The sequence below is a fragment of the Sparassis crispa genome (genome assembly GCF_003851025.1).
Source record: "Sparassis crispa DNA, contig_000004F, whole genome shotgun sequence".
Lineage (NCBI taxonomy): Eukaryota > Fungi > Basidiomycota > Agaricomycetes > Polyporales > Sparassidaceae > Sparassis > Sparassis crispa.
Genome location: NW_020939751.1, coordinates 1,941,749 through 1,961,906, shown reverse-complemented (window position 1 = coordinate 1,961,906; position 20,158 = coordinate 1,941,749). Strand labels below are relative to the sequence as shown.

At 51.5% G+C, this 20,158-nt stretch overlaps 5 protein-coding genes across 5 annotated transcripts; all 5 read left to right on the top strand.

Annotated features, from left to right (window-relative positions):
• Positions 1–2,889: 2,889 nt before the first annotated feature.
• On the top strand, positions 2,890–5,139 carry SCP_0506820 (hypothetical protein; the record flags this gene model as incomplete). Its single annotated transcript, XM_027758739.1, has 15 exons — positions 2,890–3,125; positions 3,183–3,369; positions 3,424–3,468; positions 3,526–3,713; positions 3,765–3,817; positions 3,874–4,040; positions 4,096–4,205; positions 4,259–4,305; positions 4,364–4,425; positions 4,474–4,580; positions 4,640–4,656; positions 4,713–4,871; positions 4,925–4,971; positions 5,035–5,082; positions 5,137–5,139. 15 exons carry the CDS (start codon positions 2,890–2,892, stop codon positions 5,137–5,139), a joined length of 1,476 nt encoding a protein of 491 aa, XP_027614540.1.
• Positions 5,140–8,260: 3,121 nt separating this feature from the next.
• Positions 8,261–10,869, top strand: SCP_0506810 (predicted protein; the record flags this gene model as incomplete). The annotated part of the gene is made up of 4 exons (XM_027758738.1): positions 8,261–8,521; positions 8,577–9,885; positions 9,944–10,140; positions 10,192–10,869. The coding sequence occupies 4 exons, from the start codon at positions 8,261–8,263 to the stop codon at positions 10,867–10,869; spliced, it is 2,445 nt and encodes an 814-aa protein (XP_027614539.1).
• A 960-nt stretch (positions 10,870–11,829) lies between these two features.
• Positions 11,830–12,599, top strand: SCP_0506800 (predicted protein; the record flags this gene model as incomplete). The annotated part of the gene is made up of 3 exons (XM_027758737.1): positions 11,830–11,845; positions 11,899–12,001; positions 12,107–12,599. 3 exons carry the CDS (start codon positions 11,830–11,832, stop codon positions 12,597–12,599), a joined length of 612 nt encoding a protein of 203 aa, XP_027614538.1.
• A 2,401-nt stretch (positions 12,600–15,000) lies between these two features.
• SCP_0506790 (Serine palmitoyltransferase 2) lies at positions 15,001–17,136 on the top strand (the record flags this gene model as incomplete). Its single annotated transcript, XM_027758736.1, has 3 exons — positions 15,001–15,513; positions 15,564–16,247; positions 16,303–17,136. The coding sequence occupies 3 exons, from the start codon at positions 15,001–15,003 to the stop codon at positions 17,134–17,136; spliced, it is 2,031 nt and encodes a 676-aa protein (XP_027614537.1).
• Positions 17,137–18,221: 1,085 nt separating this feature from the next.
• Positions 18,222–20,008, top strand: SCP_0506780 (hypothetical protein; the record flags this gene model as incomplete). Its single annotated transcript, XM_027758735.1, has 8 exons — positions 18,222–18,255; positions 18,321–18,338; positions 18,388–18,667; positions 18,727–19,017; positions 19,070–19,445; positions 19,500–19,686; positions 19,735–19,931; positions 19,982–20,008. The coding sequence occupies 8 exons, from the start codon at positions 18,222–18,224 to the stop codon at positions 20,006–20,008; spliced, it is 1,410 nt and encodes a 469-aa protein (XP_027614536.1).
• Between the last annotated feature and the right edge of the window lie 150 nt (positions 20,009–20,158).

Below are 20,158 nucleotides of genomic sequence, written 5' to 3'. Positions count from 1 at the left end.
CGATGGCACTTGGGATAACGCACGTGTCTTCCTTGCTGCTACACTTGTACTACTCGGTCAGAGGCCTTGCGCATCGTGTTCTCCAAGAAGGCGAGAACCTTGGCCCCTTCGTTGCAGGTATCTGTCGAGATATACCACTTGAAATGGGCACACTAGTGATCGTGGTGCACTTCCTGCGATGAACAGCGAGATGACAGCGGCGGGACGGAATTTCCATGCACGTCACCTTCCTCTTATGGTGACGCGATCAATATTTGACCCAAATCGCAAGGTTAGCTAGAATAGTATTCAAGGTAAGTTGTTCGGGATCGCTTGCATGAAAGTAACCTGGATGTGGTGCATATCTTTTTACATAGATTATACTGGCAGCACCAGTTCGACCTCGTAGGTCTGTAACGAAGTACTCTCGCTTGAATGACTTGAAGGGACTCAGACGGATCTGACGGAGAGTCGTTCCTACTCAATATTCAATGTTCAACACTCGACGGATATGTATTGACTGAGGTTAATGTGTATGCGTAGCGCCGCATCGGCAAAAAAACACGTTGTGAAGTCTGGAAGGCCTACTGCGTGGCAGTTGGTAACAATCATTCCTATTCACTTCGATAGACATCCTGCCGCTGTTGCGCTGGACAGGATAATTACTGCAGTAATGGTTGCGTTAGGATTCTGTGCAAGAAAAATGGATGGGTGAGCTGATACAACAGGGCTTGTCTCGCACCTGAGCTGGCACGAGCATCGATACGGATTCTTTGGACTGGAGGTGCTACGCCCTAGCTACGAAACATGGTATTCTGCTCGCGAAGAAACTGGTCTCTTATGGCGTACCGTTTGTACATTTATTTTTATCGTCTCTCCACGAGCAGCATGACGATAGGCGTTTCGGCGTCCGATCGCAATTCGATGATAGCAATGCAACAGAGATGCATCGATGAACACCCGCGAGAGCTGACAAGTCCTGAAAACATCCCCGCAGATGACGATCAAGGCGATGTCATCGACATCAGCTTATAATCAGGAGAGACAACCAAACAACAAGTATCGAAAGTGACGAGGGACGAGGAACGGTTCTATCTGAACACGCCATTAATGGTTAGACCTTCGGAGACAAAGCCTCGTATCCGGAGATCTACCTATTGATGGCATCTGGAAGACAGACACGGCAAATCGAGTGGAAGAACTACAGGGAGACACCAGGGGAAGCTTGAGGATAACTGACAGACCTTTATGTGTAGTTCAATTCGTCCGCTGTCCATCCGGGACGCAGCCTCACATCAATCGCGTATTGGGAACCGGTGGCGCGCAAGCCCAGCTTGATCACCCAGACATCACGTTTTCGCTGACGAGCACCTTCGCATGAGTATCCCGCCTTGGCCGGGACAAGGGTGTGCCCGTTTTCTGAGCCGTAATCCCGAGAACTCGCTCAGCTGGCGTCCACACCAGTGTGATCGACACAACAATCGTGATCATGCACCACTTCGACGCGCTAAGGGACCAAAGTATTCGAATCTCTCGCCTCTTCGGAGTACGACTGACTGTGGATTCAGAACTGATCAGCCATGATCACTAGTTCGACAGAAGAGAAACAGAGTGGAAACCTTCCAGCATTGGTTTCCAAGGCCAACTGAAAGCCCCAGCTTGCGGTCTTGATGATCCTGCGACGGACGTAGTAGTAGTAGTAGTAGTACGAACTTTGTCCGGCCCATCGTAGACAGCTACTAGGAGCCCGCTCAACTCGGCGTCCCAATCCGGTCAGCGTGATGGAGATCTCGGAGATCGATCAGATGATGTGGCTCACTCGGCACGTGACATTGGCGCAACGCGTCGCGTTCGCGCTTGGATTGAAGTTGAGTTCAGAACCATCCATCCTATGACGGTCAGTTTGCACAAAAACTAGATCTAACGCGCACGCAATTTTTGACCGGGGAAAGCAACTCACTGCATACGAAAACTAAGCCTCTCGCACGACTTGCAACATCTCCCGCACTTTTCGGAGAAATCAAGGTCCCTCGGCGATGGCGGCCTAGAAACCCTCGGCATCCAATTAGATCCAACTCATCTCGCGCCTACCGTCGCCGACAGCGCGCAGGGCATCTCGGGCGATGTTGCGCACAGCGAACTCAACATCTTTTTTGCTAGATTTCTTGTATTTCTGATTTTAATGACAGTAATAAGGTAATAGATATACCTTTATCGTGCAGATTGTGGCGAAACTGTTCTCTGGGGGGATCGCCAATTCGTGACATCCAGTGCCTTCGAAACGTTAGACAGCAAGGGCGGGAGGCATCTGCGGCGCATGGCGGGACCAGGCGGGACATGTCCGACAATAACGGGAAGAGCATGGGAGCTCCCGCGACAGTCTTGCTGTGCGCGGCAACAAAATAGTATGTGTCACTGCGCGGATCTGATATTTTGTACAGAGCGACGTCATACAGTCGTGCTAGGAACTATACTAGATCGACTCGATACTACCCAGCACCGTTCTGCATCCAGCACCGCCTCCCAGCATCCAGTGCCACCCCCGCGTCGCCCATGTTCAGCGCCCTCAACCTCTACCTGGAACTGCTGCATGGTCCCGCAGCCAGCACGGACACCCGCACTCTGCTCCCGTGCAGCATCTCCACCTTGAGAATCGAGATTAGCTCTTCTCCGGATGGCAGTTCCTTCACCCCGATCGGCTGCTCCACTTTCTGACACTACTTCGCCTTGTGGAATGCCCGAGAGCGTATCCGCGCGCAGTGTCCCGAATAGGTCCATTCCGAATTTTTGGGATGCATAAAAGGCCAAGCAAGCCATCCTGTTCAAGTCAGAAACCCCATCCCATTTCGTCACTGCACAGTTGGTGTTAGGTCTCTGCGCAGCCTTTCTTCCCACAGCATCTCTGCTCTGATGTCGTCTGAGATTCCCAAGTTCCCAGCCCCGGCATACGACAACGCCGAGAAGGGCACGTTAGACGTGCACTCCTCCTCGGTGGTCCTCATATACAACGAGAAGGAGCTCGCCGTTGAGAGCGTCTTCCCGGTGCCCGAAGCCAAGAAAGAGCAGGTTGCGCCACCGAAGACTCCCAGCAAGCCGCCGAAGACGTCCAAATGGATCATCTGGCAACTCTGGTACAACACTTACCGGTTGGTAATGGACGTTCCTCGATGATCTTTCGACACACACTTACTGATATTTTCCAGCAAATTATTCACCATCGCGTTTTCTGTCAATATAATTATGTTCGGCTTCGCTGTCTCCGGTCATTGGCCTTACGCGGTCAGGTACGGTTCCGCTATGGCCGTAGCTAATTTCAACGTGTCCTTCTTGGTTCGCAATGAGGTTTTCGGACGTTGCTTGTATCTTTCCGTCAACACGCTCTTTGCCAAGGTTCGTGATTTTATTCCCTATGTATGTCTATCTTATATTGAGATCTGTCTGCAGTGGACGCCTTTGTGGTGGCGGTTGGGATGCACTTCAGTGCTCCAGGTAAGTCCAAGACTTGTCGTCGTTCCACTACCTTGGTGGTCTGACATGTAATGAAAGCATCTTGGTGGCATTCATTCCGGCTGCGCAATTTCTGGGATCATCTGGTTGACCTTCAGGATTGTCGACACTTATCGCAATCATTACAATGAGCACGATGCGATTTTGGTGTTTGGTCTGGCTGCCAATGTCGTTCTCATCATCGTTGCCATTGCCGGACTCCCCATCGTCCGCAACACTCACCATAAGTACGCCGCTGTTTCTGTGTAGAAGTTCGCACCACTGAGTTCTGTCCCTAGCGTCTTCGAGCGCAACCACCGTTTCTTCGGCTGGACTGGGCTAGGACTTACTTGTGAGTAGCATCGTCCATCATCGTAAGGCCTTTACCTAACACCCGCTCTTTGTCAGGGATCTTCACAGTCATGGGTGATCTCTGGGACCCCGAGACCAAGAAGTGGGCTATGAACGGCAGACACGTCGCGAAGCAGCAGGATTTCTGGTATGTCATCGGGATGACAGTCTGGATTGTCCTTCCCTGGATCTGCACGAGGCATGTCAAGGTCGACATCGAGCTTGTATGTGCAACTTGTCGGCCGCGTACAAACCGTAAGCATACCTCTCTCTGTCTAGCCGTCCCCCAAGGTCGCGGTTCTGCGCTTTGAACGTGGCATGCAGCAGGGACTTCTCGCTCGGATCAGTCATGGCGCTGTCAAGGAGTACCATGCTTTTGGTGTCATTTCGTGAGTACTTCCTCACTTTGGCGAAAGTGCCACCTCATTTTTGTCCGTTTAAGAGAGGGTACACACGCCAAGTACCACTATTTGATCTGCGGTGTGCAAGGTTCGCACATACTGTTCAGTGTATTGAAAGGGGTGCAAACTGATGTCCCGATATTCAGGTGACTTCACTCACAGTCTCGTCAATGACCCGCCAAAGGAGATCTGGACCCGGGAACTGAAGGTAAGTTCGAGTGTTGGGAGTTCGAGCTTTCTTATTGACGTCACACAGCTCGCTGGTGTCTCTAATACTTCGACTCTCTACCACCGCGGTATTCGTATCTGCACGGGTACCGGTATTGGCGCCGCTCTCTCCACATGCATTCAGTCCCCCTACTGGTGAGTATCAATCACGCTGTGAGGCCGCAGATATGGAATTGATACTCCACGCCATCTAGGTTCCTGATCTGGATAGGTACGCTGACCTCCCACCCTTCCGTGACCACAAGCACTGAACTTTCAAATTTTCAGGGTCTGATCAGGAGAAAACGTTTGGTCCTACTATCAGCGGTCTCATTCACAGCAACATTGGGCCGGAACGCCTTCTCTTGTGGGACAGCAGGGAGCGAGGCGGCCGCCCAGACACCATGAAAATTCTCAAGGAGGTGTATCACTCCTGGAATGCGGAAGGTGAGAGCCACTCTCTATCAATCTTGTTCAACACTGGACACTGGCACTTCTAGTTGTTTTCATTACCTCAAACTATGTCGGTAACTCTGAGATGATGCAGGTGGGTTGATCTTCCTCACTATAGCTGGTGAGATCGTACTGATTATGCACGCGTGCAATTTAGGGTTGCAAGGCGGCTGGAATTCCGTGCTTCGGCACTCTTTGGGACTTCGTAAGTGCCTGACAATGACCTGTCTAACATGTACTGATTCCGTTCTCCTTGCAGTGAACGAACGAGGCGTGTGACCGGCGACGGCGTCATGACAGGCTCATCGACGCCTCTATAGACTACCGGATGCATCTCCTCATCTTCATTCCTTGCCACTATGTCTCACTCACTGTATCAATCATTCACATATGGCCTTCCTAGCAGTTAAAAAGCAACATTATTACCAAGAACTATAAGTAGCGGATTCAATGTACCGAAAATTGGGTAAATATAATCTCTATTCACATATACGGAGAGAATGCAGTGAGTGAAAAGGCTTGCCGTCTCATGTGGGAGTATCCGATGACGCAACCAGTTGTTACACTCTGCTGGTGGTAGGAGGTTGATAGCCACTAAGTACTAATCCTCCCAATGATCATCGCAGGAAATGTTTTGAGGACTCCCCGAATATTAGTGGACAAAAGTACACAGTTCAGGTGTGAGACGTGGTGCATTTCAGCAGCAAACGCGCGGTCAGATACTGGACGTTTGTATTTCATGAAGTACCTCGTCGCAGTCATTACATCCCTCGTGCGTGCTCAGAAAATAAGTAGAGAGCTGTAATGATACTCTCGTCGAGTCAGAGTCAGCACCAGTATGTAGCCCGCAATTTCATCTTGCATGTCTGTGATCAAGGGGGAACTGCGATCCCGCGCTTGCTACCAACGATGCAATGCAACCTAACGGATAATCTTTGTCAGTCGCTGTCTGGTCCATGATCGCCGTGAAAGAACTCCAGTTAGCCGCAGTGTCAGCTAAGCAAGTAGCAAGAGCAGCGTGTCCGGGAAGATCTGCAGCAACACAGGAGTACCATGGAGGGGCTGCAGGTGCAAAAGGGTGCAAACAACGTCGGTCGTAGACTTTGGCGTCTGCATGCGACCTACTGATAAAGTTAATCTCCCACAAGGCTGACTGACACTCTGCTTCTACCTTCGTTTCTCGGGATATCCGTGTCTGATGAAGTTCTATTTGAAGTGAATGCGCGAATGGAAGCTCGCCAAACCGCACCAGAAGCAAGGGCCTTCCGAGGTGCCCACAGGCGCTGCTGGAACCGTGGGCTCTGCCAGTGGGAAAGGTCCGTCTAAAATACAGGGACCCACCGTTTGAGCTGCAGGAACAAAAGGATTGCGAAGTTTGAATTTTCCTTCTGGTCCGATAATTTTGGCGTGATTGATTAAGTGGAATACCTATTGTCATGCACCTTGACGTCCGCATTGTATCTACTGATGCTGGCGTTCTATTTGCAGCAAACCCGCGAAGGGCCTCCCGGGGCGCCCGCGGGCGCTGCTTGAATGCCCTTTTCGATAGGAGATAGTCCATCTGGAATACAGTGATCCACTGTGTGAGCTGCCTGAGTGAGAGGCTTGCAAGGCTTGATTTTTCCTTCGTGATTATATTCAGTGGAACAAGGATTGTCATGCATGCATTCCTGTATGTAAGGATATTAGAGGAATAGAGTAGTCAAGACGTCGGAGTTAGCCGATCGGAATACGTGCTCAACCGGCGCGTGGATGGGTTTTTCGTCTTTACTCTACTCGCTGAAAACCTGCCTTCCAAATATACTCGGTTCAGTGCATTTCCCGCAACTTAAGGACCACCAAAGGCCGCAAAAGCCTTATACACTGTAACTGTGTACAATCGACTCAACGAGCACTTCTCAACATTGAACCTCAAGTTCCTGCCAGGACATACCGTGGATTTCTGGAATCTTCTGAATAATCGCATGCAGTTTGATAACGCATGCTATTCCCGCTTCTAAGTTAGCTTTGTATGTGAAACTCCTGCTTTAGTTTCGTGGAGGTGCATGACAACATCCTATCGGCAAACGCCGGACGTTGAGTAGAGTGCAGGCTGTAGAAGGGTTGCAACTGGCTGACTCCGCCAAGACGACAGACTCAGTGACTGGGACCCGAAAATTCCATTCATCACAGTACCTTGCTATTTTCCGAGTTAATCTTGGGTCAACCTCAGATAGAGAGTTAGTCTAACATACTGAAAGATGCGCCTCGGCACGACTTCTCTGCCCTTCCGCTGATAATGATGGTCAATTTCCATCATCATGTCAATAGTCGTCAGGAATCTCACTGCTCGGAGAAGCAGTGTAGCCCAATAATTCTGTCATCTCTTCTTATACGTGTAAATGTAGGTGACTTCGCGGTGTGGCGGCGATGAAGCCCCAGTCTGCTGGACTCCTTCGCACCGAGCGACATATCTGAATCTGTCTCTTACAGGACATGGCCAGTTTTTCTTCTCTTGCCGACTTACAGGTGAGTCCGGTAACCCGGCGTGGCGATAGATTTTGCACGAATGGAGACTGAGATCGCGAAGTCAGGTCGACCCCGCTGTTAGTGTGGATTGTCTGGAAGCCTCAAGTGGTCGCAGTGTCTAGTGCACATTGCTAATTGACCGAATTCTTTGAGTCCCAGTGAGTCTTCGCCGGATATGTTAACGGGATGTTATCGCGTTCTTCAATCCCAGTGTCAAGATCTGGGCCTGGTTGGACTGATCCAAGTAAACTGTTGTATCCAACATTCGCTAAGCCCCTTCCTTCATTCAGAGTGAAGGTATCAATGAGGATCTCCCAACTGTGTTGAGGACACAGCGCCGTTTTCTAACAGATCTAACTCATATGTTGCAGGTGATCTCGCGGCCTTGGCGCCACTTGTCTCGCAAAATATGTAGGAACAATGAGAAAGGGCACGAGGAACAAAGCGACTTCCAAACGCGGTCGATATCCAGGCCGCGGCTGCTGCGGATTGTCCTGCAAGTTCACGTGAGTTATGCTTTGTGCTGAGCGCCTAGGCAGGCCAACGTTCAACTTGCTCCCTTCCAACGCTTGCAAACTTGAACTTTCGAGCCATACGCGCTCTACTCCTAGCAAATTGAAAGAGGATAGCTGTACCCAAATTCTCCCTGTGAGTATATCTGAAATTCTTTGTCTTCGAGAGGTTGAAACTGACGAAGACGGCCTACGGTGGCGAGAAGACCATTGTTCGTGCAAGTTTGGGCGTACACAACTTGGCCAAGCCAAATCAAATCTCCGACATTTCAACCATTATAAATTACAATGTCATCTTCCGATGTATCCGACTCTGGCTGCAGCTTCTGGAGTGCCTGCTCTGCAGACTCCAGTGGCTCGAGCATGTTGTCAGCCACACCTGCCATTGCTAAGTCTTACAAGCAGGTTGCTAACGATGCTGAACGCAGGGAGGCGAACGAGAAGAACCAACAAGCATGGGCGTCGGAATATCGTGGCAAGATAAATGAATACCATGGCACTATCGACTCGTTCATCAACGTTCTCGTACCTGCGAGCGAAGCAGTGTGCCCTCCGATGGACTGCTCTGGGAAATTCGACGACGTCCGTGAAGACTGCCTCGAGCCGTTAATGTATAACCCTCTAGTAGGTTGCCCTCTTGTAGCCTATGTCAACGATGGTCTGACTGTGTGGCCTTTAGGTCAACGGGTTCCTCGCTCTCACCAAGGACTTCCCAGTGGCGAAATCACTTAGGTTCCATGATAACAGCACCCACCTGATCCCGTTCCCGTACATGTCGTGGGACCTTCATCATCACCGCATGAAACCCGACCTGATCACCTCCTACCCGGGAACGACCACCTCGCTGAAGGACCCTCGTTGGAAAGATGTTGCACTGGCGATCGAAGTGAAGCCTAAAAGGAGCGATGACCCCATGAACGTGTGGGCTAAAGCTCGGGACGACACGATGAGGCAGCTTGTCAAGAATGGGCGGAATCTCCTGGTGGGCCACAGTGGCCTGTTTGCGTTCGTGTTCGGAATATTCGGCCACCAGGCACGCATCTTTCGGTTCGATCACTCGTCGTGTATTGTCTCACCTAGGTTCAACTACGTCGAGCAGCCCGAGCTGTTCCGGCAATTCCTCTGGAATTTCGTCAATCCTCTCTGCGACACACGGATTTCTGGCGACGACCCGACGGTAGATACTAAGATCACAAGGTCACACCTCCGATGGGTGGAGGACGTACTGGAGCCAGAGGATGTTCAAGGCTCCGATACCGGCATGCACCGGTGGATTTCCGCAAAAGCTGTGACCAAGGAAGGTGAGACGGTGACGTTGGAATTGCTGACGGTCAAGTTGCTCTTCATCAATCCTTGTCTGTTCTCTCGCTCGACGACAGTATGGTCGGCAATCGACAAGGACGAGATCAATGGCAAGCAGTACATTATCAAGGACTCGTGGCGGCAGGGACTTCGAGAGTCAGAAATGACATACTATTCCCATATAATGAAGACGTTGCGGGATCGAAACGAGGAACCGTTCGGATTGGCTGTACTGCGGGCTGGAGCGGACCTCGGTGACCTGGAGGATAAGGAACGAATGAAGCCAAATGATCAAATCCGCGCACCCCTCGTGCCCGGGAATCCGCCTTCTGATCTTCCCGATCCGTCCAGCACGCCGCTTGTTCCGTCATCCATCTCGATGGGTGCGGATGATGCGGACCCTTTGTCCTCCCCTTTGTCATCGCCGCCTCGGACGCAAACATCGATGGCAGCTCCGGACGAGCAGGATCCATTTAACCCAGTGGTATCTCCACCTCCTCCCGCTTTCTTTGACTGCGCGAATCAGGAAGGGCACCGAACCCTGTCTGCATTTATCCGTAGTCCCAAGCATGCAGAGGACAACGATCGCCGGCATATGCGATTGATTATGGAGACGCTAGGCATACCTCTGTCAGATTTTCGTCGGACGAAACGGATGGTCGAGGCGTTGTGCGACGCGATCAAAGGTATGCACCGTTCTCCTGAAGGAGGGGGTTGACTAAATTCACGGATGTGCATTCATAGGTCATCAACAGGCGTACAGCACTGGCGTGTTACATCGTGACGTGAGCGAAGGGAACGTCTATATGATTGACGGGAAGCCGTACAAGGGATTTCTCGGTGACTTCGATTACAGTAGTTTCATGCCGGGCGTCCTGGGTGCTCACGACGACTCGACGAGACCCGATGCGGATGAGAACAATGGTCTGAAAGAACGAACAGTGAGTTCTATTGTATTTTTGATATGATCTCTTACTCAATGCTGCTGCCAGGGAACGTACGCTTTCATGGCCATTGAACTATTAGCTCGGAGGGGTGTCATCCATGGTGCACATCATGACTTGGAATCCTTTTACTGGCTCCTCATCTGGCTAGTCCTCCGACACACTACGCACGATGATCCAGAAGGCGCGAATCAGTGTTCACTGCTGTTCTTTCATGACAATGACTTGATTTGTGCCTCCCTGAAGCGTGCGTGGCTGTGCAGAGAAGAATACCTCGGTGTTCCGGGGAATGTACCGGTGACGTGGCTACTGCGGGAGCTCACGAAATTGTGCCACCGCGGTCAGTCGACGTCGGAGAGACCGGCTGTGCTGCTCACATATGACGCTGTGTTGGAGAAGCTCGAAATGGCGCTGAAAATGGACGGCTGGCCAGAGAACGATGGCGCGATCCCGTTCAAGCCCTATGTGGAACCTCAGGAGGAGGGCCATGCCGACCCGACGAATGCAACTATCACGGCAGCGATCAGTGCATCGAATCAGACGGCCAAGAGCAAGAAGGCTAGGAGTCAAAAGGCCTCAGTCAGATTTCCCGACAATGTGATGGCCGGCAGTTCGAAACGGAAGCGAGAGCCAGAACCACACGATAATGTTGATGAAAACGGCGTCCGGACGTCAAAGCGTATCAAGGAGTTGAGCCTCAAGCGGTCGCGGTCCAAGCGGTCGTGATCAGAGTTGAACGTGGACCAAGTTGAGTGTTTGTTGCAGCTATCATTATTTCTACCTGTGTTTGTTTTTATTTTGGATCGTATAAACTGTATTGTCTGTTTTTCGGATCTGTATCGTGTCCCAGCGTGTCATTGTTGTACTCTACTACATCCTGTACTCGGTGTTGTCTCGAGATTTCCTTCGTCATCAACCGCGTTGAATCTGTGCATAGCCTGAGTTTCTGTTTGTCCGTCAAGACACCGACAACCGCGGCATGTAAATTCTCGTGTTGATCAAGATCCAGACGTGATTGCGCTGTGCTGCCCACGGTGAGATAGATCGCGTTGACGCGTTCTGTGGTCATTACTATCGGTGACCCTGATAATATATGCATTTGCATCAACGAACATCGCACAGCGACCGTGTCAACGTACAGCTCCGAGACGGTGCGAGGAAGAATTGTCCGTATAGTGGGACCCGTAAGTTGAAATATCCAACGATGACTTGACCAAATTCATGTGAGCTATGAGTGTACACCATTCTGGAGCACAAAGACTTACTACTGGGTCTAGCAGTGAGTCATCTCAGGAATTGCGCTTACATCAAATGCGGTGCATGTGCGAATGGAACTGAGCGATTCGATGAACACGAATGATGAGAGGTAAAGGAAATGGATCGTCACGAGATTGGGACCACAAACGTACGAACTGCTGAACAAATTAATGCACCTCCAAGGACTCCTCAGTAGTAGCAACATTATTTTTCCACGTCGAATTATCAAATTTTTCACTGCTAGGAAGCTTATATAGTAATACGTATTATTGTCGTCACTCTGAAACTTTCGCCTTCCAACATACATACCTTCTATATCCGGAAGTACTGGTTATACACGTGCTATGTAGACGAAATTCGGCGCCCTCAACGCACTTGCTCGTTTTCCACCAACATGTCCGTCGCTAGCACAAGTACATCCGTAGATTTATGGGAGCACCCATTCGTAAGTACTAGTACCCTGTGATTTACAAAAACGCTGACAGAACTGCTAGGCAGCACCCCGTGCACAACGGCGAGTAGCGTCTGTGCAACCGACCCCGGAGGCTTGGGATGACGAGGATGATGAAGAAGAGGACCAGCAGGCGCTATGGGAAAATGCGTGAGTATTTATGGACACATTGATTCATCCGTATGCTAACATCAACACATGTGCGTGGCTAACGGCGATTGAACGCCTAACCGACTGTTTTGCAACGGAACGCAGGAATAACAAGGCACCCATGCCCGAACTCGTGATTTCTGCCTCGAGCACCACCAGCGTCGTCTCTCCGCCTCCTGCTGCCATTCAGCCAACACTGCGCATTCTTAAACGCCCAACAAACTCCCAATTGCCCTCATCCTCAGCACCAGGCTCTGAGACAATGAAGTCGTATGCAGAGCGCGAAGCCGAGTACCAGGCTGCACGACAGCGTATTTTTCAAGAGAGCACACTGAATGGCAGGTCTGTGAACAATGCCGCGCGGGTACCCAGCGCCAACTCAAGAGAAGGAAGTTCCGCTTCATCTCCGTCCAGTGGTCGAGACTCCTCTAGTGCTTCTTCCGTGAAGATCATTCGCGATCCACATGGACCAAGTTCATTGCCAGGCGCGGGATCCCAACCCCGCTCACCTGGCTCTCAGCAGCCGAGAGGATTCTCGGCTCGCCGGAATCCGAAAGGTTCTCAGAGCAAGGCGGGATCTGGAGATAGAGCTGCGTAGATTCTTCGTAGTGATAACTAATTTTCCCGGGGACTTTACTCGCCGTCTTTTGCTTGCCACTGTGTCCGTCCGAGATGCCACACGTAGCAGTGTACTGATACCTGTACTTGTTCTGTTATTCTATATCACGACACTAGATTGGGAGCGTCAATGTTACTTTTGATGCAATTGTATGCGGGAGCTATCTATTACGGTGTACACGCTGTTCGAACGAAGTGTCGGTGCTTGTTGGACTGTTTGTTTTAAACAGCAGCGTGCACGCCCCAGATTAACATGCTAACAATGTGTATTTCTTCGCAACAGAAGTAGAACGCGATGGAACATTTCATTTCTAGCCTCCTAAGCAGCTATTGAATTCTCAGCGTCTTCCTGGGCCTATCACCGGACATTCAATGGCTGATACAGTATTTACCATAGTCACGGACGATCTTGTGAGGACGTGGAGAGGGAAGCCTAGATAACAAGCGAAACCGACATACAAGCGGCAAAGGCGGTAGACGGGCACAGTTAATAGATTGAAAAGAAATAGTTAGCCCACTTGATTGACACCAATCCGTTTGAAGGGCCTTAGACCAACTCCGAAATGGTCTAAGGGCAGGCAGTAATGAGAATCCCGGTGAAATTCATGAGTGGTGTTAATTACCTGAGACCACATTGACCAAATGGAATGGAATTCCACTACAATGAGGCCTCATCTGACCCAACGGAAGCACATGCCATCCAGGCACAAAGGAAGAGGGTATGAAAACATGTGGAAGACTTTATGGGAACGGTAACGGCAGCGATGGCAGTGGTATTACCTATTCACAGAGCCACATAAAAGGCGACGCCTCGCCGAGAGAGCAGTGAGGAAAGATAGCGAGACGGTCGCCACAATGTAACAATTGGTTGCTGATTCAGTTATGACACTTGAGCCGTAACGGAACGAGAACGCATCATCCTGCGGTGATTGTCGGCTGGATAATATAAGTGATTGACTGTGACACCAAAAAATTAATAAGCTCCTGCGCACGACAGAGTGGAGCGATATAAAGCATCGTCGACTGGCATCCCAGCTTGATCGAGAGCACTGGCCTCTAACGTGTTGCCCACAGTCTCCTGTCAATCAGAACAACCTAGCTCGGAGGACAAATTTAGCGATCCCAACTGGCACGAACTGACTTATTTCGACGTTTGTACATGCCCTAGGCCGGCGGGGAAAAGACAGTAGTTCCGCCAATTGACTGCGGGACCTCTGACTACCTTGCAGAATGCAACCGTGTAGAGAATGCGAACTGCTCAGGCCCAGGTCTCATGCTGACGCTGCGGCAAGAGTGTCCATAATGGTCCCGCTGTGTCGAATCCACGGCGCAGCATCTAAAATCGCGGGTACACACCAGACAATATACCGGCCCTAAGGTTTTAGAACGCTGAAGTACCGGAAGAATTGGGAAGGAAGCCATGAAACAGTGCCTACTTTGCATATTAGATGGCAGGGCTCAAGCAGGGCTACATAGAAAGGCAGATTTCCCGAGTGGAGCCTTGGTAGACAGCCTTGGATTCATCAGAGAGCACACAGCCTGCCATCAATATACCAGTGAATTCCCATGGCTAGTGAGTGGAGCGATGTCAGACACGCATCACAGACCACCGTAGTACATGCGGTTCTTGGAAGACCTCACCGCACATGCCATCCTAGTCGTCCGGCTCAAGATTGGCCAAAGAACAGTGGTTCAGCGCAGCGCTAGCCTCGGTGGCCACTAAATTAAATTCGCTACAGAGTAACTACGTTGGATGCCAGGAACGATCCAGGTGTTTACTAGGCCTGCGGGCGTTCAAATATTCAAACTTGATCAGTCATGTGTTGTTCAATGGCGTTTCTCAGCCTCTCAGGCACTGGGAGTTTAGGATGTACCCTGCCCTCACAAAATACAGAGGTCACAGTCGAAAGTCAGGAAGAGGATGTGGAGATTGCGTGGATGGAGAATTCGGGAAACATGCGGAGGAATTCCTGCAACGAGAAGAACGGAAACTTGTGAAACTTATTTTCAGGGAAGCGTTATCCGATAAGTACTTACACGATCAAATGTAACGTGTTTCAGCTTCAAGGTCACATTGCTGTTCTCTGTTTTCTACCGTCATCATCCCTGGCGATTTCTTCCGTCGTTCCTGGGCATCCTCGCATTGCTTGTTTTTCGATTCACGTAGGAAGCGAGGACGTACGACAGGAATCGTCAGTAGTGGATAAGCGCAACCTCGCGAATTCATTGGGGTTTTGGGTCTGTAAGCGTACCCCTATTGAATGGAATTCCCCACCTTGATGCCGTTGTCTCTTCGCACCATCACAGGATAGACCGTGATTCTCTGGGGGAGGGACGACTTATAACACACCAGTCATCTCTTTTCTTCTCTGCATCCCACCATGCCTACCTCCCCGATGGCTATACAGCCAGCCGCTCCAACGCCGTCAATCTTTAAGAAGAAGGCGTCGTCGGTCATGCCGACTGCAGCGTCCTACTTGTCTGCTGTCTCTGAAGCCGATGCGCGCTCCCGTGCTCACGGAGGGACTCCCTCATCCACCCCTGCGTTGTCGCTGTCATCGTCTGTCACAGTGTCGTCGGAGGACACGGTGTTGAACGAAACTGGGTTTGACTTCAACGATGTGCTCACCTATCCAAGTGTTCCCCCAAACTCGGAGCAGGTTTTCAGCACAGTCCACTCGGAATTCGGTCATTGTGCGAACGAGAAGTACAGGTTTACTTCCCAGCATCGCGCTGGCACTCAGTACAAGAATTACGAGGAGCAGGATCCGCCTTACTACATCCTCGTCACGACGTACCTGAGCTACCTCATGGTTATATGTCTTGGTCATCTTCGTGACTTCATTGGCAAGCGACTTCGACCCTCTGTCTATAAGCACCTCATGGTTCAGGACGTGAGTCGTCTCCTGACGTTGCGACGTATGATGTTGACATGCGATATTAGGGTTATGCCCCCTTGAATTCGGATTTCGACTCCTTCTACACTCGCCGTCTTAAAACGCGTATTGATGATTGCTTCTCTCATCCCGTGACGGGTGTTCCTGGGCGTACGATTATGCTTTTGGACCGTTATTCCACCGACTACAATATGACGATGCTGCCCACCGGTACGCGCACGAGAGCGCTCAACATATCGTCGTACAACTACCTCGGCTTTGCGCAAGCACGAGGCGCGTGCGCTGATGCCGTTGAAGAGTCAGTTGCGCGATATGGCGTTTCTGCGTGCGGTACGCGTCTAGAGGGCGGTATGCTCGACTTGCACTTGCATGCGGAATCATTGGTTGCGCGATTTGTGGGTATGGAATCGTCGCTCATCAGTTCGATGGGTTTCGCGACGAACTCGACCATCATCCCGGCGTTGGTCGGCAAGGGTAGCTTGGTGATCTCCGACGAGTATAACCATGCCTCTATCCGATTTGGTGTAAGGCTCAGCGGCGCGAACGTCCGGACGTTCAAGCACAATGACATGCAGGCACTAGAGGCGCTCCTGCGCGAGGTCATCAGCCAGGGCCAGCCCAAGACGCACCGCCCGTGGAAGAAGATCCTGCTGATCGTCGAGGGTCTGTACAGTATGGAGGGAACGATGGTGAACTTACCCGTGATCATGGAGCTCAAGAAAAAGTACAAGGTGCGTATTTTGTCGCGAAAAGCGATTGGATCTGCATAGCTTAAGATCACGCCAGTTCTACTTGTTCGTTGACGAAGCACATTCCATTGGTGCTATTGGACCCCGCGGTCGTGGTGTATCGGACTACTTCGGAATCAACCCGCGCTCCGTTGATATCCTCATGGGTACCTTCACCAAGTCGTTCGGGGCTGCTGGTGGGTACGTCGCTGGCAACAAGGATCTCGTCGACAGCATTCGCATGTACGGACACACCGGGACTTATGCGGAAGCGATGGCGCCACCGATTGTCACACAGGTCATCGCGAGCATGGCGAGCATCATGGGCATTTCGGTGCCCACGGAAAAGTCCAACTCTCCTGCGTTATCGCTCATCCGGTCAGATACTGCCCCGGTGACTGCAGAGGATTCAGAGTGCCAGTACCCGGGCAAGGTGCCCTCGTCGGCGCTCCCGCCGTGGATGCTGCCCTCGCCGAGCATGATTGATGGCTCAGATGGACGCATGCGCCTGCGCAGGCTGGCATTCAACGCGCGGTACTTGAACCGAGGCCTGCGCAAGCTCGGATTCATCACGTATGGCGGGGTTGACTCGCCCGTCGTGCCGCTGCTGCTGTTCAATCCGGGCAAGATGGCTGTGTTCAGTCGGATGATGCGCACGCGTGCCATCCCAATCGTCGTCGTCGTCGTTGGGTACCCAGCCACGCCACTGGTCACATCGCGCGTGCGCTTCTGCCTGAGCGCGTCGCACACAAAGGAGGATGTGGACACGGTATTGATGGCGTGTGATGAGGTGGGCGACCTGCTGAACCTCAAGCAGGGCGACGGTGAGCGGTGGCCGCTAGAGCAGATTATCGAGCGAGCGGTTGAGCTCGTGAACATGCCCGAGGCGTAATCCGGTCCTAGATATCATATCAAATTGCAAACAATCTGCATGGGTCCAACGGATGGTTTTCACCGCAGCCCTTGACACTTTGTTAAATTAGATGCGTCCGTCTTGGTTCTCTGTGTACGGCAGCTTTGTCCGTTACATGTCCCCTTCGTTTGAACATACCTGTACCTTAGTTTCTTGCGAAGTCTTCATCTTCTAATGCGGCTACTTAGCTGTGCATACTATGTTGCGGGAGGAGGTTGCTAGTGGTCTTCTAACCCATTTGTAGAGAAATTGCTGCCAAGTAATATAAACCTGTCGCTCGTTCCTGTGTCAAGGCCTGAGACAAGTCCACCAGACCATACGCTCCGATTACCGAAGGCTCCGTGCTGTGACACCGTGAACCACAAGGTTCGAACAAATGTCTTAAAGATACCAGTCTTCCGCATCCTATGATGCCGGGATTCTCCGCGCGACCTGGCTAACCAGAAAGTTCGCAATGAGGTGTGTCGGAAAAGGAAAAAAAAATATGTCTCAGTACAACGAACCTTGCCTGACAACTCCTTTGGGACTTGTAACTGCCTTGGGGGACAAAAATGGTGCCAAAATTACTTAAAATGCCCTAATTTTTTCGTCGCAACTGCCTTAGGCACGAAAGATTTTCCCGACAATTGGATAGTTTCCATTCCACGTGATATTTGTTTGAAACTAAAGGGAGTTACGTCTGGGCACGTTCAAAGTGTGCACACCTTACAGTTGACGTTCTTCGAAGCTCCTCAGGCTCAGGCCTCAGGTGTGGTGATGCCGTCTGAAAATACAGAACATTAGGGGATAGAATGGGAACGAGGGTCGAAGAGAACATATGGGCAGTTATCCAGCTCACCCTAGGCCTTGTCTCCAGGCAAAAGCCAAGCTAATCGAATTATTGGGGTCACCCTATCATATAACAATTTCGTTTGTCCAGAACACGCGTGTACGTCGCGAGGATGCAGTGCCGAGATTGTTGGAAGTGATGAGCACCCGCGCACGGAGTGAAGACGCCGGCGAGGGCACTTAAACTCGAACGCCCACCATCCTTCCCGGAAAGCCATCTCTCCTTTATACGCAGTATGGCACCCGTAAAAGTCACCAAGATCTGCTGCAGTATGTCTAACAAGAGCTTCAGGTTCTTCTTTAAATTGCATATACTGACAGTGGGAAATGTGCAGTCGGCGCCGGCTACGTGGGTAAGTAGCAGACTTCATCGCCGAAAGGAGCCGTCTAAACGCCCAGCAGGTGGCCCAACGTGTGCTGTCATTGCGCTCAAATGCCCACATATCACTGTCACTATCGTTGACCTCAACCAGGCACGTATCGATGCGTGGAACAGCGCGGACTTCAGCATTCCAATCTACGAGCCCGGCCTCGTTGATGTGGTCAAGCAGGCGCGCGGCCGGAATCTCTTTTTCTCTACTGACGTCGACAAGGGCATCCGTGAGGCGGACCTGATATTCGTAAGTGTGAACACGCCGACTAAGAAGAGCGGTGTCGGAGCAGGATTCGCCGCAGATCTCAAGTGCGTGCCCCCTCGTGACAGATAGCGTCTGAATCTGACGCATGCGTGCTGGCTAACAGCTACGTCGAGTCCGCAACGCGGCAGATTGCGGCAGTAGCGAACTCGAACAAGATCGTGGTTGAGAAGTCGACTGTGCCATGTAGGACTGCGGAGTCGATGCGTACCATCCTGGAGGCGAACTCGAAGCCGGGAACACGATTCGACATCCTGTCCAATCCCGAGTTTCTTGCGGAGGGGACCGCCGTCACTGACCTGCTGAGCCCGGATCGTGTCCTAATTGGGTCGCTGCAAACACAGGAGGGCAAGGATGCTTGCCAATCTCTGACAGACGTCTACGCGAATTGGGTGCCGTGAGTAAAGTCAGCTTACATGCGACGTCTCTGACCCCTGTGTCTCACTCAGGAAGGGGCGCATCTTGAGAGTAGGCCTTTGGTCATCGGAACTGACGAAGCTTGCTGCAAACGCGATGCTCGCGCAGCGAATCTCGTCAATTAACGCGCTGTCCGCAATCTGCGAGGCGACAGGCGCGAACATCGACGAAGTCGCGCATGCCGTCGGGTTCGACTCGCGCATTGGGCCGAAGTTCCTGCGCGCGTCTGTCGGCTTCGGCGGATCGTGCTTCCAAAAGGACATCCTCAATCTCGTGTACCTGAGTGAGAGCTTGCACCTCCCGCAGGTGGCCGCGTATTGGCGCCAAGTGGTCGAAATGAACGAGTACCAGAAGAGCCGGTTCTCCAAGACCGTTGTCGACACACTCTTCAACACCATCACCAACAAGGTCCACATCTATTCTACAATATTTCCGTTGCGATTTAGCTAATCCACTCTACAGCATATTGCACTGCTTGGCTTCGCGTTCAAGGCGGACACTGGCGACACGCGTGAGTCACCTGCGATCTCGCTCGTGCGTGACTTCTTGTCGGAGCGTGCCTACGTCACCATCTACGACCCGAAGGTCGACGAGGAGCAGATTTGGGCCGATCTTCAGGAGGCGTGTCCGCTCATGCCGCTTGCAAACAGTGAGTTCGCACCTTGAGCACAAATGCGGTCTCTGATCCGTTCTGCAGTCAAGAAGCAGGTTACCCTCGTGCACTCTGCGCTGGAGGCGTGCAAGAACAAGGAGGCGGTCGTCATTGCAACCGAGTGGAAAGAGTTCCGCGACATCGACTGGGAGTCGGTCTATGTACATATGGCCAAGCCGGCGTTCGTGTTCGACGGCCGTCTCCTTGTGGATGCGGAGAAGCTGAGGAAGATTGGTTTCAAAGTTCGTTCCGCTTGTCTGTGCTGTATTTTCCCCCTCATTTCTGGGTCTAGGTCACTGTCATCGGACGCGGCGAATAGAAAATTGCACCCGGATAATTCAATAGACTCATTAGATCGAAGCTGCACGCAGTGTCTGGACATCAATGGATTTTCTGTTTCTTATCGTCCTTAGTGTTTGTCATAACATTACATACCAGCAATAGATACGCGTACGACCGCCTAGTGCGT